We start from the raw sequence: 27,641 nt of genomic DNA, 5'->3' as shown, positions 1-27,641 counted from the left end.
CCAACAATACTGATCACTAATCATGTACGAAATGGGCAACAGATCATGAGAGCTAAGCTTTGCTGCTTCCCTGCTATATACTTTTGAGTCAGCTGTTTGCTGCTTTTTTCTCCCTGCCACCTTTTCCCAATGCATCTTTTGCTAGCATTGGGTGGTGGCAAGCTGATGGTCGTGCATGGAGGTGGTACTGACACATCCTTAGCAGCATGCACTATTTTGCAGCAGAAAGGACCCGGCTCCTAGGAAGGCATGTCTTGACCCAGCTTGGCCATGAATTTCCTCTATGATGTGTTTGGATAAGCCTTAATAGAGTCTGTACTGCCCTCCAGGGACTGGCAGCTCACCTGAGCTGTCTACCAACTCTCTGGAGTCATCCTGTCATCTGAAATCTCTAGGAATTAGAGATGGTGGTCTGCACATAGGACCATAGAATAACTCAGGTTGTCAGGGACTTCTGAAGGTCCTCACTCCAGACTTCTGTTCAAGGCAGGGCCAAATACATCAGGTTGTCCAGTTGAATTCTGAATATTTCCAGGGACAGAGATCCCACACTGTTTGACCACCCCCATGGTGAAAAATGTTTTCCTTACATCTAATCAGAATTTCCCTTGATGTCAGTTGTTTCTGTTGCATCTTGTCCTTCCACTGTGCACCTCTAAGAGTCTAGCTCCATCTCCTTAGCACTGCCCCATTAGGTAGCCACAGACAGTGAAAAGACCTACCCTTCAGCCGCTCATCCTCTGGCTGAACAGATCAGTTTCTTCTACCTATCCACAGATGCCCTGTGCTTCAGCCCCCAACCAGCTTGGTGGCCTCCACTGGACTCACTCCAGTTTGTTCCTCTGTCTCTTGTACTGGAGAGCCTCAGACTTGGTGAGATCTCACCAGTCCCAGGTAGAGGGGACTGTAATCACTATAATCACTTCCCTCACACTGATGGCTGCACTCTTGCAGGGACAGCCAGTTGGCCTCCTGTGTTGCAGGGGCACATGCTGACTCCTGGTTAACTCCCTCACACGCTTCACAAGACTGGGTCATTACGTCCCAGAGGAAGGATTTCACATGTACTTTCACTGACCTTCGTGATGTTCATATCAATCCATTTCTCTAGCCTGTCCAGGTCCCTTTGAATGGTAGCTCTGCCCTGCAAGTGTACTGCCTGCTCCCCCAACCTCTTCCACAAACCTGCTGTGTGGCCCACAGAAATTACATTTTCCCTGTGCAAATCAAAGCAAAAAGACAAAAAGCATGTGTGCTGACCACCATTTTTGCAGGTGCTCTTACAGAAGAAGTTGCAACTCTTCTCTTTGAATTTCTCACAAATTAAAGGACAATTTGAACACCCAGGGGATTGTGATTGACTCACATTTAGACTTGGGACCACATTTCTCCATTCTGTCCTAGAATTGGTTTATCCATTCTATTTTAAGAACACCTACTATAGTCTTTGTATATTCATTATTTTCTACTCATTTGAGATATACCCAAGAAGCAAGACTGATCACAATAAATAAATAAATGCTCAAATGAGCCAATATTCAGCCTAAGTAACACAGATTTCCTTTCAAAAACAGATTCATGAAGAAACAACTGGTATTATTACTAAAGTGCTTTGGTTATGAGCAACTTAACAGCCGTGACAGAATAACAGCATCATCAAGGAAGCGAGCTATCCTGGAGACCAGAAAGGACATAGGTACAACTGCTACGCTGACATAATGGAAGTAGCATGCATGCAAAAATACTGCTGGACAGTCAACAAGCAACCTGGTCTCGAAGAGGCTCTCTCAGAAGTCTCTAAAGCATGGATATGATCAGACATCATTGTGCTCAACTACCTCCTTGGGCCACAGCAAGCAGTTTTGGGGGTGTCCCCAGCTCTGACTAGAAGAGGTCAATAGTCAGACAAGGAAATCTCACTTGAGAGGTTGAAATAAAATGGTGTGTAGAAAAATCACCCCCACTTCCAATGTCTAGGTAGGGCAGGACCTTCCTCTTCCTCTTGGCCGCCATCCAACAGCTTTCTGTGTTGCAGCAAGGTCTGTGCAGTCCCTTGGGGTTGGTAGAAAATTCTCCTCGTCTCCCACAGTGAAGATCTGGCTCTGGACATCCCTCCCTCTTTCTTTAGCTGCGTCCTCATTTGGGTTGGCTGTAGATCATAGGCTGTTCCCCAGCTGTGCAATGCTCTGTTGTTCTCATGGAAGGTGCAAGTTCCTCCATCCATGGCACAGTAAAAAAGGCATTTCCTTCCTACTCCCAAGCCCTTTTGAGGAACAGGGAATATCATCAGCTACACATGCTAACCTGCCAATTCAGGTGTGATGAGAAGCATCCTAGAACCAGTGTCCTGTCGCCTGGGTCACCCATAGCCAAACCCCATGGCATGTCTCTGGGACCCCACCAACTGCTGTGTGCCCCACTTCATCCCTTGGGTGACAGATACAACCCTTGTGTAGATTAGGGACAGGGGCAAAACTTTTATTTTAGTGCTTGGTGGACCATCCCCGAGGAAAAAGTGAGTATGAACTACTACACTATTCTCTTCCTTTAGGATCTTCTGGCATGTGTGGTTAAGGCAAAAGTCTACCAGCATCCCTGTGGGAAGGATGATCCCAGGAATTTTCTGTTGCTTCTGTTGGTTTCTAACCCTCTGTGAAACACTGGAAAGCCAGAAGGGGTTGACCTGTTGGATTTCAGTCAGAAGACTGGGAATCCCAAGTCCCAGTTCCCTGTGCCCCTGAGGAGGGGTCCCAGGGATGATGTCCCAGTAGCCCCAAGAAACTCCCGTGCCACAGGTATGCAAGGGACAAATGTTGTTGGTAGCCAATAGCAACCCACAAAACTGAACCATGAAATAAGTAACCCAAAACATTTCATGAAGGCTGAACACTTGCTTGAATGCAAGAGGAAAACTTTTAGGATGACACATAACAGTGGCACTTCTGGAAACAGACAGTTAAGTAGAAGCTGCAGAAAAAGTCATATCTGAAAGTAATTAGGTGACCTGAGCCTTGAGAGCAATGATTGACCCTGAATCTGGTAGCAGACTGGGGTACTGCGAATTCTTGTTATGCCAACTTCCCTCGTCACAACAAAGCTGTGGAGACCCTCTCTAACCAGGAAAGGAGCCAGACATGAAAATGCAGGCAGTCCTTGGTTCAGCAAATTGCTCAATAAACTTCTGCATGTTCAGGTAGAGCGATACACATATACACATTGCTGAAAGGCTCCTTTCCATTCTGGAGTGTCAGCAAACATCTCGATAAACCACAGTCTATCATGTTATATGGGCCTGTAGAGCATTGCTGCCACCCTAAACGCTGCACACAAATATATCTGTTTCTCCCATTTCTTCATATTTTTGTAGGATTATGGAAAGGAACTGAAATGAGTCTACCCATTATGACCTGTCCTCACCTTCCTTTATTATTTCATTTGATTAATTAGTTCATTTGAACATTTCTGGAGCTTTGCCTGTGACCTGTTACCAGTAACTTGCAAGCAGCCAGTGACTTGTTGAATCATCAAATAAAAAAAATGCCCAGGCAACCTCCCTTTTCCTGCTGCCCTCCAAGAAAGGACCTGTTGGCATACTCTTGGCACACAGCAGCAATTAGAGCTGGTCACATTTTCTAATCATTTTATGTTTACTTAGAACATTTTCCATCAGAAAATGCCATTTAATCAAAAGGAAAGCTTGGCTGCAGGAAGATGTTGGTTTCAAGCACATTTATAATTGAGAAAATAAAAAGTGAAAGCCTTTTACAATGGTAGAATATTTCACACTGACCTTTTTGAGACAGAACACAGACTATTTTTTTTTAATTATTTGTCTCTAAAATATTTGATACGGATCAAACTGCAGTCCAGCTGGCAAGAGCATATCTTGAATTTTCTTTTAATTGCAACTTTGTTTGACAGATCCAAACTGAAATTGTTAAAAATATTTTGTTTACTTTTTTTGAGGGCACTGCCAAAATGCAATATTTTGCTCTGTTTTGAACCAGAAACAGATGTTCAGATTGTAGTATTACCTATCACATAGGCAGTTCCATTCTCAGATCTTTTATACTTCATTGGTCTGTAGAGGAATTGTCCCTGGGCCCATGAAGAATAGCTGTCCTAAGCTCTCTGCTTTGAGTAATCTATGCTTGGAAGCACATACTCCTCCTTTTCTGCAGTGAAGATCATGATCCTGGAGCTGAAGGCTTATACACTGTAGCAGACTGATGCACAGATGCCCTTCCTGATATTGTCAGGCAAAAAGAGGACAGGAAAAACATGTTGAACCAACACAGACACGGTTGCACCAAGAAGAAAGCAGACAATGTCCCAAGTCATCTATGTCAGATCCTGGGTGTGCTGTGTGCTCCTGTTCAGCAGGGACATGGAGCTGGGTTTCTGCTATGGCCAGCTGCAAAGGCAGACCTGGCTGCTTTTACCCTCCTTGTGGCACCGTGGTGCAGACCACAGGATGGTCTCCTCACACCTTGTGTTGTGCATTAAACTGTGGAAGGGAAGCAAAGAGAGCACAGCTGGCAGTGGGGCCAAGTCACATTGCCCAGGTTCAGTCTGCACCTGGTGGAGAGACCGGCAGGGACTCAGGAGGGAAAGAAAGAGCAATGGGATGAGCTTCTTGGTCAGTGGAAGATATAAAGGGGCAACCAGGCTACTTCCAACCCAAAACACATCTTGAGGTATCATCAGCTGACCAATTCAGCAACAGTGTGAGGGAAGCACTGAGAAGGCTCCACATGCCAGGATTTGGCCTCTGCTACTTATGTCTCCAGGAGTATTTAATTCTGCCTCGGAAAGATTCCCCAGTGCATGCAATGCCAGAGACTCTTTGCTTGCTATCATATACCTTCCACAAATTTCCCCTAGCCTAAAGACTCCCCAAGTTTCAAAAGGAGGACCTAGCCCTGCCAGCAGGGGCCTGAGAGTGATCTAGGGTCTAAGCTGAATCCTTTGGTTATGTCCTTCTCCTCCTCTACTCTTCTCATTCCCTGGTCTCTCATGGAGCTGCTCCCACACATCTGGAGCGAAAACAAAAGCTCAGAGAAACAAGACCTCAGTGCTGGTTGATGGGGCTCGCGCTGGACAGAGTGGAGCAGCTCCACACTGGTGTTCTCAGAAGAGAAGCTGCAGGCACCAAGACACGCACTCCCTCTTTGCAGCCCATGCTGCCCAAGCCCCTGGCTCCCATCCAGTCCTGACATCAACCTTCTTCTGAAGGTTAGACACGATGCCCTCCACTGATCTGGCTCTGCAAGGTCAACAGGCAGCAGTGTTTTTCCTGCCTTTGGGATCTCGCCAGACCCTGAACTCCAAACACTTGAAACTATTTGCTAAGCTGTCATGTTGCTCAGGAGCTAGTTCAGCATTCTTAGAGCTGAGATGAAGATCCTGCCTGTATCTGTGGGGCCTGTACTGCAGCAGAACACTGAACTCCTGTTGGACTCATTCAGGGAAAGGGATTCCTGACAACCAGCTTCAGCCCAGGAGGGCTAGTCTCTGCTGACTCCTGCAGTGCTTAGTAGAGAGAAATCAGTGACTCCTGAGAGCAATCCAGAGCAAGAGATTAATGCTCTGAATTATGTGTTGGAGGGCTGTGATTCTCTGCTGGCTAGAGAGGAAGTCTTGGGAGACATACTCTAGTGTGCTCAAGTTGGGCTCTGTGCACCTGCAGCACCATCAAGATACTTACTCTCATTTCCTATGACCTGTACTGTCGTTCTTCCTGAGTCCCATGCCTACGTGTGTTTTCAGACTGCTCTTCCCACCACTTATGACTGAGTCTTCCTGTTCCAGCCATTTCTGCAGCTCAAAGTTGCCTCTGCAGCACTGCAGTTACCTGGAGATTAGTGGGAGCAACTGGTTAAGAACGCATTCCCAAATTCCCATGCCAAGGTGCCGCTGGCATGCTGAGGAAGGCACTGAAGTGCTATCATCACTTGTCATCATCAAGAGATTGTCAGCTGGAAGGCAGCTTTGGAAGGTCCCTTTGGCTGAAGGTACTTTGTGCATGCTACTGTACTGGCCCTTCATTTAGTTCAGCACCAAAGCATAGTAAGAGGCATGAGCATTTGGGAGGGACTCAGGGCAGGGTGTGACAGGTCAAAGTGGAGTATCTTCCAAGAACTGAGCTGCAGGATGATGACTATTGCCTAAAGAATCTTTTAAGATTGCATTCTTGTTTTCTTTGGCAGGGGAGTTCTCTTGAAAATGAGTTTCCTGTTATTTTCACTTCTTCCCTTATCCATTAGCACAAATTAGCTTTTCTTCATTCTTCCTTGGCTTTCCTCACCACACACACTGTTGGCCAGCTTATTCATCTGGAATCTGCCGTTTGCTAACTGATCTGATTAGAGTTAATTACTAATTATTTGTATTACTACAACCCTGATGTTATACGCACCATGGGAATATAATTTAATTACAGCATAATATCAATCAGATGCATAAATTAAAATGTTCACGTTTTAATATGAGCCCATTTTTTTTTCAGTTGTATGAGATGACAAGCCTGGAGGAGAAAAACGCTGTGGCTCCAGGCTGTTGTGCAGCAAGACGGGCAGTTTGCACAAATCAGGTGGAGAAATGGGGCTCACAGCTCCCAGGTGTGGTTACATTTAAGAAGAAATCTTTCTGGAAGGATTTTTAACAAGAAAAGCTGTGATGGTAAGTTCTACAGTGTCTAGCAGCAAATAGTTTGACTACATGGTCTATGAAGAGCCACCTCTTAGTGTTCACTCTGACCTAGACAGACCCTGTTATGTCTTCCGTCAGCCATTTTTTTCCCAGCTGAAAAGATCTAGGCCAGTTAGCTTATTCTTTGTTCACAAGCTGGTCTGAAGCTTTGTTTCCTTTTCTGAGCCATTTCCAGAGAAGAGAGCAGCACTGCAGGCACTATGTAAGATGGTGGAAACACCACCAACACATACATTACACAAAAGACAAGGAGGCTCAAGAAAACCCAATTTTCCGTGGTGCTTCTAAGCTGGCATGCTTCAGCTGGAAAAAGAGAAAGCCTGGGGCCATGTGTGTGCGGAGTGTCTTATCAATATATATATAAAAACCTGCAGAGAGGAAATGAAGATGAGACAGCCAGGCACTTCTCAAGAGTATCCACTGAGAGGACCAGAGGTAACAGGCACAAATTAAAACATGATATTCCAGCTGCACAAAAGAAAACATGTTTTTACTGTCAGGGGAGTCAAATGCTGTCAGAGATTGCCCAGGGAGGTTGTGGAGTCTCCATCCTTGGAGATATTCAAAACCCAAGGGGACATGGTCCTGGGCAACCTGTTCTAAGTGAGACTGCTTGAGTAAAGGCATTGCACCAGATGACATCCACAGGTCCCTCCCAGACTCAGCCATTCTGTGTGATTCTGTGCTTTGCTTTGACTCCTAAAGCCTCTGAACTCAGCCCTGATGCCTGCTGGAAAGGATTCCGGGACAAGGGATGACCCCAAACTCCTGCCCTAGGATTCATCACCAAACAACAGCTCCCCACTCCAGAATATCGTCTGGCAGACACAGTCAGAAGAGAGAAAAGATCCTTTTATTGCAAACATCCACTGCGGGCGGGGGGGCCCAGGAGTCACAGGGGTTCAGGCAGTAACAGGACATGGGCACCTGCAAGGACAGAGTCAGAAAGCACTGATAAACCACAAAGGCCGGAAGGGGCAGGATTTGGTTGCCCTTTCTTTGGGGAACACCTCCGACGAGGAACTGTTTACGGCCCAGAAGAGAGAGCTCTTGCTGGCCTTGGCTACGGCATGGCTCTGGCGCCTCGTCCCCATGGGTAATGCCCTTAGAGACCTGTGCGCCTGCAGAGCTGCACAGTGCCCCTGTGCCACGCAGCAGGGCTCGATGGGGAGCCCTGGGCAGCTGCCAGGGAGTTATTTGCAAACCCTGCGCAGCACCATCCCTCGCCCTCCCCTGGTACACACCTGGGCTTCTTCACCTGCTGGACCTTCCTGCTTTTTTTCACTTTTCGATCCCCCCAACGCTTTCTCTCTTCCTTCTTTTCTTGTCTCCTTGGCATTCCCTCTCCTCTGCCCAGGCCTCTTCTCTCTTTCTTTGTCTTTGGTTTCCCGTTTCCTGGGGGCAGCCTGCAAACCTTTCCATCCCACAGTGGGATTAGACAGGTCAAGCCAGCATCAACTGGAATCAGTGCTGGGTTTAAGCAAAGCTGACTCCTTTTACCTTCTTTCCTCCAAAAGGCTCTTCAGTTCTTCTGCACAGGCCAGGGGGTCTGCCGTGGTCTCTGGGGTGGTTGGAGGCACAGCAACGGGTGCCTAACAGAGAAATGCTGGCGTGAGCAGGTGGCAAGGGACGCCCTGGAGCAGCAAGTGACTGCTTGCTCCCTTAGCTCTCCAGAGAAGATCCCTTTGGCTGGTTTGCATTAGCCCTTTCTTCCAAGGGCCTCCCTTTGGAACACACTGTTCACACGAGTGCGTGACACTCCATTAATTTGGGGGGGCATTCAGCAGGGAGCCTGCGATCCCCCTGCGGGCCAGAAAGGGCTGGCCCACTTCATTCTGGCGCGGTTTCTGCTGCCCTCCCGAGACAGAGCTCTGCGGATAGCCCTTTGGTGCAACACCACCAATGCCCCGGTGGGAGGCTTTGCTTTTCAAATCTCTCTTTCTCTAGGTATTTTGGAGATATCGCCTTTGATTAAGCACATGCCTAACACAGTGGAGAGGCAACCTTTCCAGTTTTACTGGAGAAAAATAAAACCAGCCAAAGCCACCAGAGATGGAGTGCCAGGAAGAGGCAGAGCAGCTACTTGGACTCATCAGCAACTACCCTCCTACCCGAGATCACCTTGTCCCAGTGGTTGTGGAGCTGCCATACCTCTGCCATCTCACGTCCCGCATCCGTGTCTGCCCCTGCTGCTCTCTGGAGGACGAGCAGAGAGGGTGGTGCGTCCGGGAAGGCGCTTGCCTGCTGCTCCATGTCTGCTTGGCCTGCAGGGCCACGTTGCTCTTCCAAAGACAGCTCTGGAAAGCGAAAGCAAAAGCATGTGCAGCAAAGTGACTTGTTGGAAGCAGACATCGGCTAAAGCCAGTCCAGCCCCAAGCCCTACAGCAGCATTCTGCTCACGCTCTGACAGCCCTCAGTCCCTCCTCCTACCTGTGGATCTGTCCATGGGTGCTGGCGACGCCTGGGCTGATGGACAGGAGAGGCCAGCCACCTCCTCCGCAAAGATGTCACCGCAGTTTTCAATCATAAACTCCACCAGCACGTTCACCTGCACACATCAGAGCCTTGGTCTCAAGCCAGGTGCCTGAACATGTATCCAGCAGCCTTTGCCACTCCTGAGCCTGGCCTCTGTGCAGCAGGCTGTGGCTGCGGGGCTGCTCTTGCTGGCAGCCACGCCAGCAGCATTTGCTCAAGAGAGCAGGCAGCCAGGGACCTCTGAAGAGCCAAGCTCTGATGGGCTGGGAAGGCTGCAGCCCGCTGCTCAATGGAGCGTACCTTCTGAGTCACCTCCAGCATGGCCTGCAGAGGGAGCAGGTCCTCGTTGGGTGGGCTCAGCAGGTTTGGCCCAAGGCAGATGGCCAGGTTGCTGGAGGTCATCCTGCTGGTGGAGGTGTTGTGGCCGATGTGCTGGAGGAGGGACAGCAGGCGCTTGAGGAGGAGGAGGTTGGCTGCAGGCAACTTGTGGGCCACCCTGAGGGAACAGGAACACAACGTCACTCAAGCAGATTAAGTTGCCCACAGGTGTCCCCCAGGCTTGCCCAAGGCAGGTGGGAGCCAGCGGCTGTGTTGCGCAGCTTTGCAGGTGCTCTCAGCCAGCGGTCAGGGCTCCAGCTCAACAGGCAGGCTGCTGCCCACACTTACGCTTTCAGCTCTTCGATCTTGTCCTCCTGGCAGGTCTTCTGCATGGCTGCCATCCAGTCTTCGTAAAGGTCTGTCACGAGCAGCTTGGCGGGGATGCTTCTCAGGAAGTCCTGCAATGCCAAGGGCATTCAGGTGAGCCTCTGAACACTCCAGACATGCCAGGAGCTCTTCCAGCTGCAGGTCAGAAGCACTCACCTTCAAGATGACGGCCAGCAGCAGCGCAGGCTGGCTTCCCAGGTCGACGTCCGCGCCGCGGTCCAGGGCCTCGCGCAGCTCCCGAAGCTCTGTCCCACTGGCCGCCATGCGGAATATGCCCTCCGTCGCTGGTCCTTGCTGGTGCAGGACAGCCATCAGCTCCTGCAGGAGAGGCAGGAGGAGAGTTACTTGGCTGAGGAGCTGCCTTGCAAAAGCGGTGGCCGGGACCAGAGTTCAGCCCCAGCCTGTGCTCCCTCCTGCTGCAAAGGGGCTGAAAGCAGAAGCATGAGCCATGGGTGAAGAGCCCAATGCCCCATCTGCGGAGCCCCTGGGCACACCGGCTCTGGAGCAGTCGGAGGGCTGGGGACCACAGGGGTGCAGGCTGGCTTACCTGGATGGGCCGGGGCAGCGTGCCGTCCTCCCCGCAGAGGGCTGCCAGGGGCTGCCCAAAAGCCGGCCTGCTGCAGCCGGAGCCCGCCTGCCCTGGCGCCTGGGCAGTGGCCGAGCTGCGCCGCAGAGCAAAGGGCCAGGGCAGCCCCCTCCTCCTCCTCCTGCCGCTGCTGCTCCCTCCTGCTGCAAAGGGAAAGAGAGCGAGAGCCCATCAATGGAGACGGCCAGGCCAGCGCTCCCGCAGCCTGCCCTGCCCTGCCCTGCCCTGCCTGCCCTGCCTGCAGCGTGGTGCTGAGCGCTGCGGCAGGACGGGCAGGGAGCCAGCAGCTGGAAAGGCGGCTGCGGCTCGCAGGCTGCTGAGAGCCGTCGTGCCAGCGGGACAGCCTGTCCCAGCCCTCGGCCTGCCCTCCTCCAAGCTGTGGGCAGCAGCAGAGGCTCCGTGTCCCCGCAGAACCACATCCAGCTGTCACTGCCCAGCGGCTGCCCTTGCTCGTCCAGGTGACGTCCTCCCTTGGGCTGCCACACCTGCATGGCGACACTCAGGGGACAAGTGAGCACAGCTCAACCGGTGGCAGGACGTTGCCTTTCTTTCCAAAACTCACCTGCTGAGTGGCCAAGTCCCCCTCTGTTTCTAGCTGGGTCTGTCGGAGGCCCTTGCTTGGGATCAGCCTGCAAGAAGCAGGCTGTGCTTAGAGAGCAGCCCCGCAGCAGAAAGGGCCACCGGCGAGCTGCCACCCGGCACCAGCAGCCTGAGCGTGGCGGAGCTGGGACCCTCCGCCCTCCCAGGCTCTCTGCTCTGCACCGCAGGTTTCCTCCCAGCGCTGCCAGTGCAGATTTGCCCGCATTCCTGGTAGCTTTCCAACCCTCTCCGCTCGCTCCCAAAGAGGCACCACGGGACCCTCCCTCCCTCCCGCACAAGCTCACCCCACTCGCCGCACATCCCTGGCACCTCGGCACAGCCAGAGGTGGGTGAAAGGCAGCCATTCTCACCTCTGCCTGGCCCTCCATCAGCCTCTCCAGGCTCCTGGCGCTCAATGTCCTCCACTGGGCAAGAGAGGAGGAGTGGAAGAAGGTGAGCAGCAATGCCTCTGATGCTCGGCTGGAGGAGCAGTGCCTGGGGACAGAGCCCAGAGCAGAGAGACACTCACGGCATGGCGGCGACTCAGCTCCTTCTCCAGGGCTTTGATCGACGGCAGGCGGGTCACCCGGGCTCTCTTTGCTCCTTCTGGTGTCCTGTGCAGCGGGAAGGGACAGGGAGAGAGCTGGGTGAGCCCCAAGCTGCCTCTTCTCTCTTGTCAGGCAGCTCTGCCCGACAGCTGCCCGCAGCCGCGGGGGCACCTCTCCCCAGCTGGGGAGCTGTGTTCCCCTGTGCGGCTGCACCTGGAGCATCCCCCCGGCTTACCCCAGCAGTGTGCCCACCCACAGCTCCTTCAGGGCCCGGGAGCTGCAGAAAGAGAGGAGAAGCAGCGTCAGGCCCCGCTGCCCCCCAGCCCGTGGGCAGAGGCGGGTGCCTGCACAGCCCTGCCCCATGCAGAAGGACAGAGGAGCAGAAAGAGCCCCGTGGGGAAGGACCGAGGCACTGCCCAAGCCCTGGCTCCCTCTCTCCTGCCAGAGCAGCTGCTTTTGCCCTTCCCTTCCGGGGACCAAAAGGTGGTGGGGGGATGCAGGCCATGGAAATGCCCCCCAACCCGTCCCTGTGGGCGTGCTGCCCGCTCCCTGCCCGGGCTCTGCACGGAGGGCAGAGGCCATTCACAGGATGGCTGCCGGGGCGTGCTTGGGAACCTCTGCTGCCCTGCCATGGGACGTGGCACCGCGACTCACCCAAAAGTGGCAACACAGGAGCCGGTGGGCCAGGCGAGGATGAGGGAGGTCCTGTCCTCATCGCTGCCTTCCTCCTCCTCCTCTTCTTCCTGCCCCGCTGCCTCCTTCCCGCCGCTCAGCACCCACAGCTTGTCCAGGGCCAGGCGGAGCTGTGGGCGCACGCTGGTGCCACGTCTGCAGAGAGGAGAGGCGGGCAGGGAGCTGGAGGTGGGCTCCTTGGGGTCCCCCCGGCGAGAGCCCTGTCCCTCGCCTGCCTTGGGACGCACAGGGGTGCATCCAGCAGCAAGGTGCTGGGGCCTGGGGCTGGTGGCAGGGTGTCCCTGCCCTGGTGGCAGGGCCAGGGCTGGGGAAAGGCAGCTGGGCTCTGAGGGTCTTACTGCAACTTGGCGATGACCAGTTCCTCCTGGAGGAGGAGGAGGCGCCTCTCGCTCCTCTTGCGGCCCCGGGTCAGCCGCACGTCTGCGCTCAGCACCACCTCGATGTCGCTGAGAGCCTCCCTGCAGAGCAGCGAGCGGCGGGCATGAGAAAGGCAGCTGCTGCAGGGCCCGGCCATGCCCGCGTGTCCCCGAGCCACAGGGAGAACCCACCTGGAGCCGCAGCAGCAGTTGGCCTGGCCCATCCCGCCCGGGACAGGAGGACCCTCGCCGTGCACCAAGGACACGGCCCAGGCGGCCACAGCAAGGATGGGAAGCGGGGTGCTGGTGTCGGTGCCGCAGCTGAGCTGCTCGGCCAGCCCCTGCCTCCTCCTAGCGCTGCTCCGGGCCAGCACAGCTCCGTCCTGCCGGCACTGGTGGCTGTTGGCTCCAAGTGGCCAACATTCCAACATTCCGAGCCCAACGGACACTGGGTAGCGGGGGGGGGGGTGGCACTGGGAGGGCCCTGGGCTGGGGGTTCTCTCCAGTAGGGCCATGTCTCTCTTGCACTGGGCAGCCCCGAGCAGGACACAGCAGAGGGGCAGGACCACCTCCCTCCACCTGCTGCCAATGCTTTGCCTCCTGCAGCCCAGCAGGCAGTTAGCCTTCTTGGCCCCAAGGCCACTTGGCTGGCTCCAATTTGGGGGTCAGCTTGGGCTCCACCAAGAGCCCAGCTGTCTGCACAGCTGCTTTCCAGCTGGCTGTGCCCCAGCCTGCACTGCTGCAAGGGCTTCTTCCTCCCCAGCTGCAGGACTTTGCTCTTGCCCTTGTTGAGCTGCATGAGACTCCTGCCAGCCCCTTTCTCCAGCCTCTCAAGGGCCCTCTGCTTGGCGGCAGCACCACGCTCCGCCGCGTGAGCCTCTCCTCCCAGCTGTGTGCCATCTGCAAGCTGTCTGAGGGGACACTCTGCCCCATCATCCAGATCACCGACCGTGAACGGGACCCGCAGAGTGCAGCCCGGGGCCTTGCAGACATGCACGTTGATATGCCATACCTTGTCACAGAAGGTTCAGAAATGTAGGGGGAAAAGCCACGTTGTTTTTTTCTCTTCTAGATACAGGGCTTCCCCTTTTGATTCCTGCAAGCTCTTAAAAGTCGTTCAAGCATCTGTCTCATTTTTCATTGGAACGTCATGTCTCTTCATAGCGCTGATCTTATGTGTACCGTCGGATGGGGCTGGACTCTCGTATAGATCATTTAGGGAGTAAGTAGCTTAGGTTATTAGAGAGCAGATTATCTGCATTCATTGTGCCTAAACTGGTGACAGGAGGTTGCACCTAGCTCTTGAGCCAAAGGATCCCAATCAAAGGTGCCTATGGACCTCCGTGGGCTATTGATCAGCAGATTGAATTGACCGTGGTGCAAAAAGAAAAGGTACGTGAGAAAGGCATATTCTGCCTCGACTGCTACAACGCGTGTTTGAGGAGCTCTGACGAGAAATCATCCACGCCCCTCCACCCGCCCCCTTCCTTAGAAGTAAAAAGCACGAGAGAAAACAGATTCAACTTGTAGAGCAATCGGGCTTTTACGAGCCAAGTCCATTGCCCTCTGTCATTCCCATTCAATCAGCCACCTTGCCTGACATTCTGCCTCTACTCGGTGCCAACAGGAGACTCTTCCAGGAAAAATGAAAGAAAGAAAGAAACTTGCTGTCCAGCCAGTGGCCTGTGCTATGCTGCGGAAGATGTAGAATTCCTCTCTGATCCAGAACTTTCCGCCTAGAGCCAAAACGTTGGTGAGGTTTTCCTCCATCTCGACCCCTCGCTGGTGCCTCTTCCCCAGGGAAAGTCTTTCCTCTGTCACCCCGTGGGCACAGCTGGGCACAGCTGGGCACAGGCAACGCAAGCCCCAAGCCTCAGGCACCATGCGAGGCCCCCAGCGTCCTTGAGCCATGAGCAAGATCTGCAGCTGCTTTTCAGCTGGAGGAGAAGGGTTGTTCACAGACATGGGTGCACATGGCAGAGGCGATTCCAGAAGAGCCCCAGTGGCTCAAAGCTTTCCGTGTCCTGCGTTGGTGCTTTTCAGGACCAGCTGCTGGGTCCACTTGCACCGAGGCTAGCGAGAGCTGCAGTTCAGGTAGGGAATTCAGAAAACCCTCTTTCCACAGCCCCAGTGAGGGGAACAATTAACCCATGGTGGGTCACTGGGGCCAGTTCAGATCCACTGCCCACTGCTATCTATCAGCTTGGTTGATGACGTGCTGAGAAAAAGATTTCAACACCGATTTCTACTCTCAACAGCTAGGGAATCAACAATACCCTGACTAGAAGAACTACTGAACTGGAAGCTACATCCAGATCTTAACCACGGCAGCCTTGGTTTGGAAGGAGGCAAACAGATAATACCTAAATCACGATCGAGTGCTAAGTCCGTGCTTCTGAGGAGCTAAGACCTTCCCACCGAGACAAGGACTGTGGCCGATTCTTGCAACAGTTGTGCCTCGCGCCACCTTTCTACCTTTGTCAATCACTTCTGCCCCGAGAGGACCAGAGGAAAGGGGCACAGATGAAAACACACGCTCTTCCAGCTGCACATGAGAAACCCATATTGGACTGTTAGGGTGATCTACTTTACTGGCTCTGGGTGACCCTGCTTGAGCAGGCGGGCTGGACCAGATGACCTGCAGAGGGCCCTGCTGCGGCAGGGCTGCGGCACAAAATGGGATTTCTGAAGTAATAGCAGACAATTCACTCGTCTGGTCAGTCCAAAAGCCAGGTGGAAGATGGCGTCTGACAATTGATTATAGGCACTTAAATGCCAACACAGCTCTGCAAACGGCTGCAGCACCTAATATTGCAGCTTTAACAGCCACGTGATGACAAGCAGCCGCACGCCCACGGATGGCAGTGCTAGATGTGAAGGATATGTCCTTTGTGGTCCCCTGGCAGAAGAAGGAGAAAGAGACATTTGCTTTGCCTTGGGAAGGTAGACAATACACCCGTAACAGACTCCCACAGGGTGTAAAGAGCCACCTGCAATTGCTCAGGCTGCACTTGCTGAACTCTTTCAAACAGTCTCACTCCTTCAAGATGTGAAACTGTACCAACACAGAGATGATATCCTAATCGGAGGGAGGTCCCCTGAAAGGGTGGGGGAAGCGGGGGCAGCAGCAGTGTGGCAAACACTACAGAAAGCAGAAGTTGAAATTCCACCCCAAAATTGTCAGGGACCGAGTAGAGAAGTAAAATTTGTAGGTCCTTGGTGGACTGCAGGTAGTGCAGCAATCCCGCTGGACACCTGAAGTAAAACAGAACAATTGCAGATGCCCCAGCCTAGGAGGGAATTACAACAACTTTGGGGTACTGGAGGGTGCTGGAAAAAACAGGTACCTGGGTTTTCTATTATTGCTCGCTCACTGTACTCACTTTTACGAAAGGGAACCCGGTGGGAGTAGAACCCAGAGCATGAAGAGGCAGTCAAGGCACCAATACAAAAATCCAAGCCATAGCAGTCACCGGGGCCAGCACACCCCCGCGACCCTATTGTAGCAGAACGGGCTTTTGCAGAAGACGGTACTTCTTGCAATCTATTCCAGACTGGGCCGAGCAGGCCAAAACGACCTCTCATGTTTATTAGGGAATAATAAATCAGGGAAGACAAGGAGGGCACCTTGCCCACTGCAATGCCAGAGGAAATTTGGGAGGACGCGACTCAAGTTGAAAGGAAACTCCAGTCCTGCTGGCATCTACCCCATCATTGCGCTGGGATTAAATGGCAATGGAACTGTCCCCTAATGTTTGTCATGTTGAAATACATCCTGATGAAACCCCTGAAACTGTACCTGTGTACGTTGGAAGCGGATGTGTTTGTATGAGAACCCTTTGTGAGTCTCTATTTCCAGACAAGACCACTGTAGATATATACAGTCGCTCAAATATCTGTACTTGTCATTTTACCAAAATCAGAGGATGCCACTTTAACTATCCCGCTCCTGTCACAACTCACCAATTGGTACAGCCTAACTCTACAGCCTATCACGATTTATCGCCTACCCCTACTGGAATGAATCTCACATTGGTGAGAAAACTGGTGCAACACGATGACCCGAGTCAATTGCTAAAGCGAATTTGGAATAACGGCCAAAACCCCTAATTCCTGTCCATCACGACGCAGCGGAGATACACCATGTCCCAGAAAGAGCGAAGAAAGATGGAAAACATCACTGGTGGGAAACTCCTTCTGGATGGTCCCCAACAGCAACTGGAATTTTGAATTGGATGCTCCGTCCAGTTGTAGTTTTGTCAATGTTGACCTTATTGTGTTTCTTGCTTATAATCATTCTGTATCTCAGAGTTGGGCAAAAAATGAAACAAACCAAATCAGTCCAGCAGGTAAAATGGATACAATCAACTGATTCCGTATGAAACCTGGTAACCTGTAGGTAACCTGTATGTAATCAAACCTGAGTGTAGCTGGGCCGTGAACTCCTCTAGTTGCAATCTGTCCCCTGAACACCCACAAAGGAGCAGAGTGACAAAGTGAGCATGGATGCACATCAGCTTGGAACAGCGATCGTGCGACTGACACACGAATAGCGGGTGGCTTTTCCAAGACTCATTTCTCAAGGCACAGAGGAAGTTGTGGGTACAAGGAATCTCCGGCATACCTTTTCTATCGCGTGTAATTTGACTCCAGGCCAACCACTTTATCCTATAAATATGACAGCCTAAGCGAGCCTTCTTGGAGCCCTCCCTGCTAGGCAGCGTGGCTGCATGGCAGCCATCTCCCCTCGAGCTGGGACACCTCTCAAGGTTGCTCCTCGAGGAACAGAGACCTTCCACCAGCAACAGGTCTCTGCTAAGCGACCAGTGTCGTGCCTAACCTTGTAGGATGGTAACTTGGATTTTGCCTTAGTAACTTTGATTGCATGCTGAATTGGTGCTACTGCAAACATTACATAAACATGGCATGTACGACCACTTGGAAATGAAACGTTGATCAAGTCAGAGACGAAGACTGGACCTAGCTGCACCTAAGCTCCATCAGGAGTTCAGAAAGCAAGGGGGTCTCCCCTGAACCTCATGACTCAGCGGGAGGGTGTGCCTTACTCTCTGCATCGCCGGTCTCTCTGTGAAGCATTCTAACTCGAGTGTGTCTCAGTTTTCCTTTCTATGACTCTACCAGGCAGTACTTAGCAGAGGGAACCTTGCCATCGAACTTGGTGAAGTTACGCTATTAAAAACCTGCTCTTAGAAACACTTTTGCTGATACCTTTGTTGGCGATTTCTTAAGTGTCCGAAACCACCTATTTGCGACACCTCCCAGACTCAGCCATTCTGTGTGATTCTGTGCGATTCTGTGCTTTGCTTTGACTCCTAAAGCCTCTGAACTCAGCCCTGATGCCTGCTGGAAAGGATTCCGGGACAAGGGATGACCCCAAACTCCTGCCCTAGGATTCATCACCAAACAACGGCTCCCCACTCCAGAATATCGTCTGGCAGACACAGTCAGAAGAGAGAAAAGATCCTTTTATTGCAAACATCCACTGCGGGCGGGGGGGCCCAGGAGTCACAGGGGTTCAGGCAGTAACAGGACATGGGCACCTGCAAGGACAGAGTCAGAAAGCACTGATAAACCACAAAGGCCGGAAGGGGCAGGATTTGGTTGCCCTTTCTTTGGGGAACACCTCCGACGAGGAACTGTTTATGGCCCAGAAGAGAGAGCTCTTGCTGGCCTTGGCTACGGCATGGCTCTGGCGCCTCGTCCCCATGGGTAATGCCCTTAGAGACCTGTGCGCCTGCAGAGCTGCACAGTGCCCCTGTGCCACGCAGCAGGGCTCGATGGGGAGCCCTGGGCAGCTGCCAGGGAGTTATTTGCAAACCCTGCGCAGCACCATCCCTCGCCCTCCCCTGGTACACACCTGGGCTTCTTCACCTGCTGGACCTTCCTGCTTTTTTTCACTTTTCGATCCCCCCAACGCTTTCTCTCTTCCTTCTTTTCTTGTCTCCTTGGCATTCCCTCTCCTCTGCCCAGGCCTCTTCTCTCTTTCTTTGTCTTTGGTTTCCCGTTTCCTGGGGGCAGCCTGCAAACCTTTCCATCCCACAGTGGGATTAGACAGGTCAAGCCAGCATCAACTGGAATCAGTGCTGGGTTTAAGCAAAGCTGACTCCTTTTACCTTCTTTCCTCCAAAAGGCTCTTCAGTTCTTCTGCACAGGCCAGGGGGTCTGCCGTGGTCTCTGGGGTGGTTGGAGGCACAGCAACGGGTGCCTAACAGAGAAATGCTGGCGTGAGCAGGTGGCAAGGGACGCCCTGGAGCAGCAAGTGACTGCTTGCTCCCTTAGCTCTCCAGAGAAGATCCCTTTGGCTGGTTTGCATTAGCCCTTTCTTCCAAGGGCCTCCCTTTGGAACACACTGTTCACACGAGTGCGTGACACTCCATTAATTTGGGGGAGCATTCAGCAGGGAGCCTGCGATCCCCCTGCGGGCCAGAAAGGGCTGGCCCACTTCATTCTGGCGCGGTTTCTGCTGCCCTCCCGAGACAGAGCTCTGCGGATAGCCCTTTGGTGCAACACCACCAATGCCCCGGTGGGAGGCTTTGCTTTTCAAATCTCTCTTTCTCTAGGTATTTTGGAGATATCGCCTTTGATTAAGCACATGCCTAACACAGTGGAGAGGCAACCTTTCCAGTTTTACTGGAGAAAAATAAAACCAGCCAAAGCCACCAGAGATGGAGTGCCAGGAAGAGGCAGAGCAGCTACTTGGACTCATCAGCAAGTACCCTCCTACCCGAGACACCTTGTCCCAGTGGTTGTGGAGCTGCCATACCTCTGCCATCTCACGTCCCGCATCCGTGTCTGCCCCTGCTGCTCTCTGGAGGACGAGCAGAGAGGGTGGTGCGTCCGGGAAGGCGCTTGCCTGCTGCTCCATGTCTGCTTGGCCTGCAGGGCCACGTTGCTCTTCCAAAGACAGCTCTGGAAAGCGAAAGCAAAAGCATGTGCAGCAAAGTGACTTGTTGGAAGCAGACATCGGCTAAAGCCAGTCCAGCCCCAAGCCCTACAGCAGCATTCTGCTCACGCTCTGACAGCCCTCAGTCCCTCCTCCTACCTGTGGATCTGTCCATGGGTGCTGGCGACGCCTGGGCTGATGGACAGGAGAGGCCAGCCACCTCCTCCGCAAAGATGTCACCGCAGTTTTCAATCATAAACTCCACCAGCACGTTCACCTGCACACATCAGAGCCTTGGTCTCAAGCCAGGTGCCTGAACATGTATCCAGCAGCCTTTGCCACTCCTGAGCCTGGCCTCTGTGCAGCAGGCTGTGGCTGCGGGGCTGCTCTTGCTGGCAGCCACGCCAGCAGCATTTGCTCAAGAGAGCAGGCAGCCAGGGACCTCTGAAGAGCCAAGCTCTGATGGGCTGGGAAGGCTGCAGCCCGCTGCTCAATGGAGCGTACCTTCTGAGTCACCTCCAGCATGGCCTGCAGAGGGAGCAGGTCCTCGTTGGGTGGGCTCAGCAGGTTTGGCCCAAGGCAGATGGCCAGGTTGCTGGAGGTCATCCTGCTGGTGGAGGTGTTGTGGCCGATGTGCTGGAGGAGGGACAGCAGGCGCTTGAGGAGGAGGAGGTTGGCTGCAGGCAACTTGTGGGCCACCCTGAGGGAACAGGAACACAACGTCACTCAAGCAGATTAAGTTGCCCACAGGTGTCCCCCAGGCTTGCCCAAGGCAGGTGGGAGCCAGCGGCTGTGTTGCGCAGCTTTGCAGGTGCTCTCAGCCAGCGGTCAGGGCTCCAGCTCAACAGGCAGGCTGCTGCCCACACTTACGCTTTCAGCTCTTCGATCTTGTCCTCCTGGCAGGTCTTCTGCATGGCTGCCATCCAGTCTTCGTAAAGGTCTGTCACGAGCAGCTTGGCGGGGATGCTTCTCAGGAAGTCCTGCAATGCCAAGGGCATTCAGGTGAGCCTCTGAACACTCCAGACATGCCAGGAGCTCTTCCAGCTGCAGGTCAGAAGCACTCACCTTCAAGATGACGGCCAGCAGCAGCGCAGGCTGGCTTCCCAGGTCGACGTCCGCGCCGCGGTCCAGGGCCTCGCGCAGCTCCCGAAGCTCTGTCCCACTGGCCGCCATGCGGAATATGCCCTCCGTCGCTGGTCCTTGCTGGTGCAGGACAGCCATCAGCTCCTGCAGGAGAGGCAGGAGGAGAGTTACTTGGCTGAGGAGCTGCCTTGCAAAAGCGGTGGCCGGGACCAGAGTTCAGCCCCAGCCTGTGCTCCCTCCTGCTGCAAAGGGGCTGAAAGCAGAAGCATGAGCCATGGGTGAAGAGCCCAATGCCCCATCTGCGGAGCCCCTGGGCACACCGGCTCTGGAGCAGTCGGAGGGCTGGGGACCACAGGGGTGCAGGCTGGCTTACCTGGATGGGCCGGGGCAGCGTGCCGTCCTCCCCGCAGAGGGCTGCCAGGGGCTGCCCAAAAAGCGGCCTGCTGCAGCCGGAGCCCGCCTGCCCTGGCGCCTGGGCAGTGGCCGAGCTGCGCCGCAGAGCAAAGGGCCAGGGCAGCCCCCTCCTCCTCCTCCTGCCGCTGCTGCTCCCTCCTGCTGCAAAGGGAAAGAGAGCGAGAGCCCATCAATGGAGACGGCCAGGCCAGCGCTCCCGCAGCCTGCCCTGCCCTGCCCTGCCCTGCCTGCCCTGCCTGCAGCGTGGTGCTGAGCGCTGCGGCAGGACGGGCAGGGAGCCAGCAGCTGGAAAGGCGGCTGCGGCTCGCAGGCTGCTGAGAGCCGTCGTGCCAGCGGGACAGCCTGTCCCAGCCCTCGGCCTGCCCTCCTCCAAGCTGTGGGCAGCAGCAGAGGCTCCGTGTCCCCGCAGAACCACATCCAGCTGTCACTGCCCAGCGGCTGCCCTTGCTCGTCCAGGTGACGTCCTCCCTTGGGCTGCCACACCTGCATGGCGACACTCAGGGGACAAGTGAGCACAGCTCAACCGGTGGCAGGACGTTGCCTTTCTTTCCAAAACTCACCTGCTGAGTGGCCAAGTCCCCCTCTGTTTCTAGCTGGGTCTGTCGGAGGCCCTTGCTTGGGATCAGCCTGCAAGAAGCAGGCTGTGCTTAGAGAGCAGCCCCGCAGCAGAAAGGGCCACCGGCGAGCTGCCACCCGGCACCAGCAGCCTGAGCGTGGCGGAGCTGGGACCCTCCGCCCTCCCAGGCTCTCTGCTCTGCACCGCAGGTTTCCTCCCAGCGCTGCCAGTGCAGATTTGCCCGCATTCCTGGTAGCTTTCCAACCCTCTCCGCTCGCTCCCAAAGAGGCACCACGGGACCCTCCCTCCCTCCCGCACAAGCTCACCCCACTCGCCGCACATCCCTGGCACCTCGGCACAGCCAGAGGTGGGTGAAAGGCAGCCATTCTCACCTCTGCCTGGCCCTCCATCAGCCTCTCCAGGCTCCTGGCGCTCAATGTCCTCCACTGGGCAAGAGAGGAGGAGTGGAAGAAGGTGAGCAGCAATGCCTCTGATGCTCGGCTGGAGGAGCAGTGCCTGGGGACAGAGCCCAGAGCAGAGAGACACTCACGGCATGGCGGCGACTCAGCTCCTTCTCCAGGGCTTTGATCGACGGCAGGCGGGTCACCCGGGCTCTCTTTGCTCCTTCTGGTGTCCTGTGCAGCGGGAAGGGACAGGGAGAGAGCTGGGTGAGCCCCAAGCTGCCTCTTCTCTCTTGTCAGGCAGCTCTGCCCGACAGCTGCCCGCAGCCGCGGGGGCACCTCTCCCCAGCTGGGGAGCTGTGTTCCCCTGTGCGGCTGCACCTGGAGCATCCCCCCGGCTTACCCCAGCAGTGTGCCCACCCACAGCTCCTTCAGGGCCCGGGAGCTGCAGAAAGAGAGGAGAAGCAGCGTCAGGCCCCGCTGCCCCCCAGCCCGTGGGCAGAGGCGGGTGCCTGCACAGCCCTGCCCCATGCAGAAGGACAGAGGAGCAGAAAGAGCCCCGTGGGGAAGGACCGAGGCACTGCCCAAGCCCTGGCTCCCTCTCTCCTGCCAGAGCAGCTGCTTTTGCCCTTCCCTTCCGGGGACCAAAAGGTGGTGGGGGGATGCAGGCCATGGAAATGCCCCCCAACCCGTCCCTGTGGGCGTGCTGCCCGCTCCCTGCCCGGGCTCTGCACGGAGGGCAGAGGCCATTCACAGGATGGCTGCCGGGGCGTGCTTGGGAACCTCTGCTGCCCTGCCATGGGACGTGGCACCGCGACTCACCCAAAAGTGGCAACACAGGAGCCGGTGGGCCAGGCGAGGATGAGGGAGGTCCTGTCCTCATCGCTGCCTTCCTCCTCCTCCTCTTCTTCCTGCCCCGCTGCCTCCTTCCCGCCGCTCAGCACCCACAGCTTGTCCAGGGCCAGGCGGAGCTGTGGGCGCACGCTGGTGCCACGTCTGCAGAGAGGAGAGGCGGGCAGGGAGCTGGAGGTGGGCTCCTTGGGGTCCCCCGGCGAGAGCCCTGTCCCTCGCCTGCCTTGGGACGCACAGGGGTGCATCCAGCAGCAAGGTGCTGGGGCCTGGGGCTGGTGGCAGGGTGTCCCTGCCCTGGTGGCAGGGCCAGGGCTGGGGAAAGGCAGCTGGGCTCTGAGGGTCTTACTGCAACTTGGCGATGACCAGTTCCTCCTGGAGGAGGAGGAGGCGCCTCTCGCTCCTCTTGCGGCCCCGGGTCAGCCGCACGTCTGCGCTCAGCACCACCTCGATGTCGCTGAGAGCCTCCCTGCAGAGCAGCGAGCGGCGGGCATGAGAAAGGCAGCTGCTGCAGGGCCCGGCCATGCCCGCGTGTCCCCGAGCCACAGGGAGAACCCACCTGGAGCCGCAGCAGCAGTTGGCCTGGCCCATCCCGCCCGGGACAGGAGGACCCTCGCCGTGCACCAAGGACACGGCCCAGGCGGCCACAGCAAGGATGGGAAGCGGGGTGCTGGTGTCGGTGCCGCAGCTGAGCTGCTCGGCCAGCCCCTGCCTCCTCCTAGCGCTGCTCCGGGCCAGCACAGCTCCGTCCTGCCGGCACTGGTGGCTGTTGGCTCCAAGTGGCCAACATTCCAACATTCCGAGCCCAACGGACACTGGGGAGCGGGGGGGGGGGGGGGGGGGTGGCACTGGGAGGGCCCTGGGCTGGGGGTTCTCTCCAGTAGGGCCATGTCTCTCTTGCACTGGGCAGCCCCGAGCAGGACACAGCAGAGGGGCAGGACCACCTCCCTCCACCTGCTGCCAATGCTTTGCCTCCTGCAGCCCAGCAGGCAGTTAGCCTTCTTGGCCCCAAGGCCACTTGGCTGGCTCCAATTTGGGGGTCAGCTTGGGCTCCACCAAGAGCCCAGCTGTCTGCACAGCTGCTTTCCAGCTGGCTGTGCCCCAGCCTGCACTGCTGCAAGGGCTTCTTCCTCCCCAGCTGCAGGACTTTGCTCTTGCCCTTGTTGAGCTGCATGAGACTCCTGCCAGCCCCTTTCTCCAGCCTCTCAAGGGCCCTCTGCTTGGCGGCAGCACCACGCTCCGCCGCGTGAGCCTCTCCTCCCAGCTGTGTGCCATCTGCAAGCTGTCTGAGGGGACACTCTGCCCCATCATCCAGATCACCGACCGTGAACGGGACCCGCAGAGTGCAGCCCGGGGCCTTGCAGACATGCACGTTGATATGCCATACCTTGTCACAGAAGGTTCAGAAATGTAGGGGGAAAAGCCACGTTGTTTTTTTCTCTTCTAGATACAGGGCTTCCCCTTTTGATTCCTGCAAGCTCTTAAAAGTCGTTCAAGCATCTGTCTCATTTTTCATTGGAACGTCATGTCTCTTCATAGCGCTGATCTTATGTGTACCGTCGGATGGGGCTGGACTCTCGTATAGATCATTTAGGGAGTAAGTAGCTTAGGTTATTAGAGAGCAGATTATCTGCATTCATTGTGCCTAAACTGGTGACAGGAGGTTGCACCTAGCTCTTGAGCCAAAGGATCCCAATCAAAGGTGCCTATGGACCTCCGTGGGCTATTGATCAGCAGATTGAATTGACCGTGGTGCAAAAAGAAAAGGTACGTGAGAAAGGCATATTCTGCCTCGACTGCTACAACGCGTGTTTGAGGAGCTCTGACGAGAAATCATCCACGCCCCTCCACCCGCCCCCTTCCTTAGAAGTAAAAAGCACGAGAGAAAACAGATTCAACTTGTAGAGCAATCGGGCTTTTACGAGCCAAGTCCATTGCCCTCTGTCATTCCCATTCAATCAGCCACCTTGCCTGACATTCTGCCTCTACTCGGTGCCAACAGGAGACTCTTCCAGGAAAAATGAAAGAAAGAAAAAAAACTTGCTGTCCAGCCAGTGGCCTGTGCTATGCTGCGGAAGATGTAGAATTCCTCTCTGATCCAGAACTTTCCGCCTAGAGCCAAAACGTTGGTGAGGTTTTCCTCCATCTCGACCCCTCGCTGGTGCCTCTTCCCCAGGGAAAGTCTTTCCTCTGTCACCCCGTGGGCACAGCTGGGCACAGCTGGGCACAGGCAACGCAAGCCCCAAGCCTCAGGCACCATGCGAGGCCCCCAGCGTCCTTGAGCCATGAGCAAGATCTGCAGCTGCTTTTCAGCTGGAGGAGAAGGGTTGTTCACAGACATGGGTGCACATGGCAGAGGCGATTCCAGAAGAGCCCCAGTGGCTCAAAGCTTTCCGTGTCCTGCGTTGGTGCTTTTCAGGACCAGCTGCTGGGTCCACTTGCACCGAGGCTAGCGAGAGCTGCAGTTCAGGTAGGGAATTCAGAAAACCCTCTTTCCACAGCCCCAGTGAGGGGAACAATTAACCCATGGTGGGTCACTGGGGCCAGTTCAGATCCACTGCCCACTGCTATCTATCAGCTTGGTTGATGACGTGCTGAGAAAAAGATTTCAACACCGATTTCTACTCTCAACAGCTAGGGAATCAACAATACCCTGACTAGAAGAACTACTGAACTGGAAGCTACATCCAGATCTTAACCACGGCAGCCTTGGTTTGGAAGGAGGCAAACAGATAATACCTAAATCACGATCGAGTGCTAAGTCCGTGCTTCTGAGGAGCTAAGACCTTCCCACCGAGACAAGGACTGTGGCCGATTCTTGCAACAGTTGTGCCTCGCGCCACCTTTCTACCTTTGTCAATCACTTCTGCCCCGAGAGGACCAGAGGAAAAGGGGCACAGATGAAAACACACGCTCTTCCAGCTGCACATGAGAAACCCATATTGGACTGTTAGGGTGATCTACTTGACTGGCTCTGGGTGACCCTGCTTGAGCAGGCGGGCTGGACCAGATGACCTGCAGAGGGCCCTGCTGCGGCAGGGCTGCGGCACAAAATGGGATTTCTGAAGTAATAGCAGACAATTCACTCGTCTGGTCAGTCCAAAAGCCAGGTGGAAGATGGCGTCTGACAATTGATTATAGGCACTTAAATGCCAACACAGCTCTGCAAACGGCTGCAGCACCTAATATTGCAGCTTTAACAGCCACGTGATGACAAGCAGCCGCACGCCCACGGATGGCAGTGCTAGATGTGAAGGATATGTCCTTTGTGGTCCCCTGGCAGAAGAAGGAGAAAGAGACATTTGCTTTGCCTTGGGAAGGTAGACAATACACCCGCAACAGACTCCCACAGGGTGTAAAGAGCCACCTGCAATTGCTCAGGCTGCACTTGCTGAACTCTTTCAAACAGTCTCACTCCTTCAAGATGTGAAACTGTACCAACACAGAGATGATATCCTAATCGGAGGGAGGTCCCCTGAAAGGGTGGGGGAAGCGGGGGCAGCAGCAGTGTAGCAAACACTACAGAAAGCAGAAGTTGAAATTCCACCCCAAAATTGTCAGGGACCGAGTAGAGAAGTAAAATTTGTAGGTCCTTGGTGGACTGCAGGTAGTGCAGCAATCCCGCTGGACACCTGAAGTAAAACAGAACAATTGCAGATGCCCCAGCCTAGGAGGGAATTACAACAACTTTGGGGTACTGGAGGGCGCTGGAAAAAACAGGTACCTGGGTTTTCTATTATTGCTCGCTCACTGTACTCACTTTTACGAAAGGGAACCCGGTGGGAGTAGAACCCAGAGCATGAAGAGGCAGCCAAGGCACCAATACAAAAATCCAAGCCATAGCAGTCACCGGGGGGCCAGCACACCCCCGCGACCCTATTGTAGCAGAACGGGCTTTTGCAGAAGACGGTACTTCTTGCAATCTATTCCAGACTGGGCCGAGCAGGCCAAAACGACCTCTCATGTTTATTAGGGAATAATAAATCAGGGAAGACAAGGAGGGCACCTTGCCCACTGCAATGCCAGAGGAAATTTGGGAGGACGCGACTCAAGTTGAAAGGAAACTCCAGTCCTGCTGGCATCTACCCCATCATTGCGCTGGGATTAAATGGCAATGGAACTGTCCCCTAATGTTTGTCATGTTGAAATACATCCTGATGAAACCCCTGAAACTGTACCTGTGTACGTTGGAAGCGGATGTGTTTGTATGAGAACCCTTTGTGAGTCTCTATTTCCAGACAAGACCACTGTAGATATATACAGTCGCTCAAATATCTGTACTTGTCATTTTACCAAAATCAGAGGATGCCACTTTAACTATCCCGCTCCTGTCACAACTCACCAATTGGTACAGCCTAACTCTACAGCCTATCACGATTTATCGCCTACCCCTACTGGAATGAATCTCACATTGGTGAGAAAACTGGTGCAACACGATGACCCGAGTCAATTGCTAAAGCGAATTTGGAATAACGGCCAAAACCCCTAATTCCTGTCCATCACGACGCAGCGGAGATACACCATGTCCCAGAAAGAGCGAAGAAAGATGGAAAACATCACTGGTGGGAAACTCCTTCTGGATGGTCCCCAACAGCAACTGGAATTTTGAATTGGATGCTCCGTCCAGTTGTAGTTTTGTCAATGTTGACCTTATTGTGTTTCTTGCTTATAATCATTCTGTATCTCAGAGTTGGGCAAAAAATGAAACAAACCAAATCAGTCCAGCAGGTAAAATGGATACAATCAACTGATTCCGTATGAAACCTGGTAACCTGTAGGTA

At 54.5% G+C, this 27,641-nt stretch overlaps 4 protein-coding genes across 4 annotated transcripts; all 4 read right to left on the bottom strand.

The window, feature by feature from the left end:
• Positions 1-7,992: 7,992 nt before the first annotated feature.
• On the bottom strand, positions 7,993-10,200 carry LOC148053154 (T-cell activation Rho GTPase-activating protein-like). The gene is made up of 7 exons (XM_087774298.1): positions 10,048-10,200; positions 9,853-9,962; positions 9,487-9,682; positions 9,142-9,259; positions 8,863-9,008; positions 8,212-8,303; positions 7,993-8,125 (listed from the first exon to the last, which is right to left on the bottom strand). The coding sequence occupies exons 1-7, from the start codon at positions 10,153-10,155 to the stop codon at positions 7,993-7,995; spliced, it is 903 nt and encodes a 300-aa protein (XP_087630424.1). The 5' UTR covers positions 10,156-10,200.
• Positions 10,201-10,668: 468 nt separating this feature from the next.
• LOC148053153 (uncharacterized) lies at positions 10,669-12,877 on the bottom strand. The gene is made up of 7 exons (XM_087777147.1): positions 12,846-12,877; positions 12,636-12,755; positions 12,259-12,432; positions 11,840-11,881; positions 11,586-11,670; positions 11,428-11,481; positions 10,669-11,106 (listed from the first exon to the last, which is right to left on the bottom strand). The coding sequence occupies exons 1-7, from the start codon at positions 12,875-12,877 to the stop codon at positions 10,999-11,001; spliced, it is 615 nt and encodes a 204-aa protein (XP_087633273.1). The 3' UTR covers positions 10,669-10,998.
• A 5,691-nt stretch (positions 12,878-18,568) lies between these two features.
• Positions 18,569-21,126, bottom strand: LOC148053152 (T-cell activation Rho GTPase-activating protein-like). Its single transcript, XM_087774297.1, has 8 exons — positions 21,014-21,126; positions 20,623-20,784; positions 20,428-20,537; positions 20,062-20,257; positions 19,717-19,834; positions 19,438-19,583; positions 18,788-18,879; positions 18,569-18,701 (listed from the first exon to the last, which is right to left on the bottom strand). Exons 2-8 carry the CDS (start codon positions 20,776-20,778, stop codon positions 18,569-18,571), a joined length of 951 nt encoding a protein of 316 aa, XP_087630423.1. The 5' UTR covers positions 20,779-20,784; positions 21,014-21,126.
• Positions 21,127-21,222: 96 nt separating this feature from the next.
• Positions 21,223-23,451, bottom strand: LOC148053151 (uncharacterized). Its single transcript, XM_087777305.1, has 7 exons — positions 23,420-23,451; positions 23,210-23,329; positions 22,834-23,007; positions 22,415-22,456; positions 22,161-22,245; positions 22,003-22,056; positions 21,223-21,681 (listed from the first exon to the last, which is right to left on the bottom strand). Exons 1-7 carry the CDS (start codon positions 23,449-23,451, stop codon positions 21,574-21,576), a joined length of 615 nt encoding a protein of 204 aa, XP_087633431.1. The 3' UTR covers positions 21,223-21,573.
• Positions 23,452-27,641: the final 4,190 nt, after the last annotated feature.

The sequence above is a fragment of the Nipponia nippon genome, unplaced genomic scaffold, assembly GCF_047370975.1.
Source record: "Nipponia nippon isolate SJK-2023a ecotype South Korea unplaced genomic scaffold, ASM4737097v1 scaffold_4, whole genome shotgun sequence".
In the NCBI taxonomy this organism is placed as follows: Eukaryota; Metazoa; Chordata; class Aves; order Pelecaniformes; family Threskiornithidae; genus Nipponia; species Nipponia nippon.
This window is presented reverse-complemented; position numbering and strand designations above follow the sequence as displayed.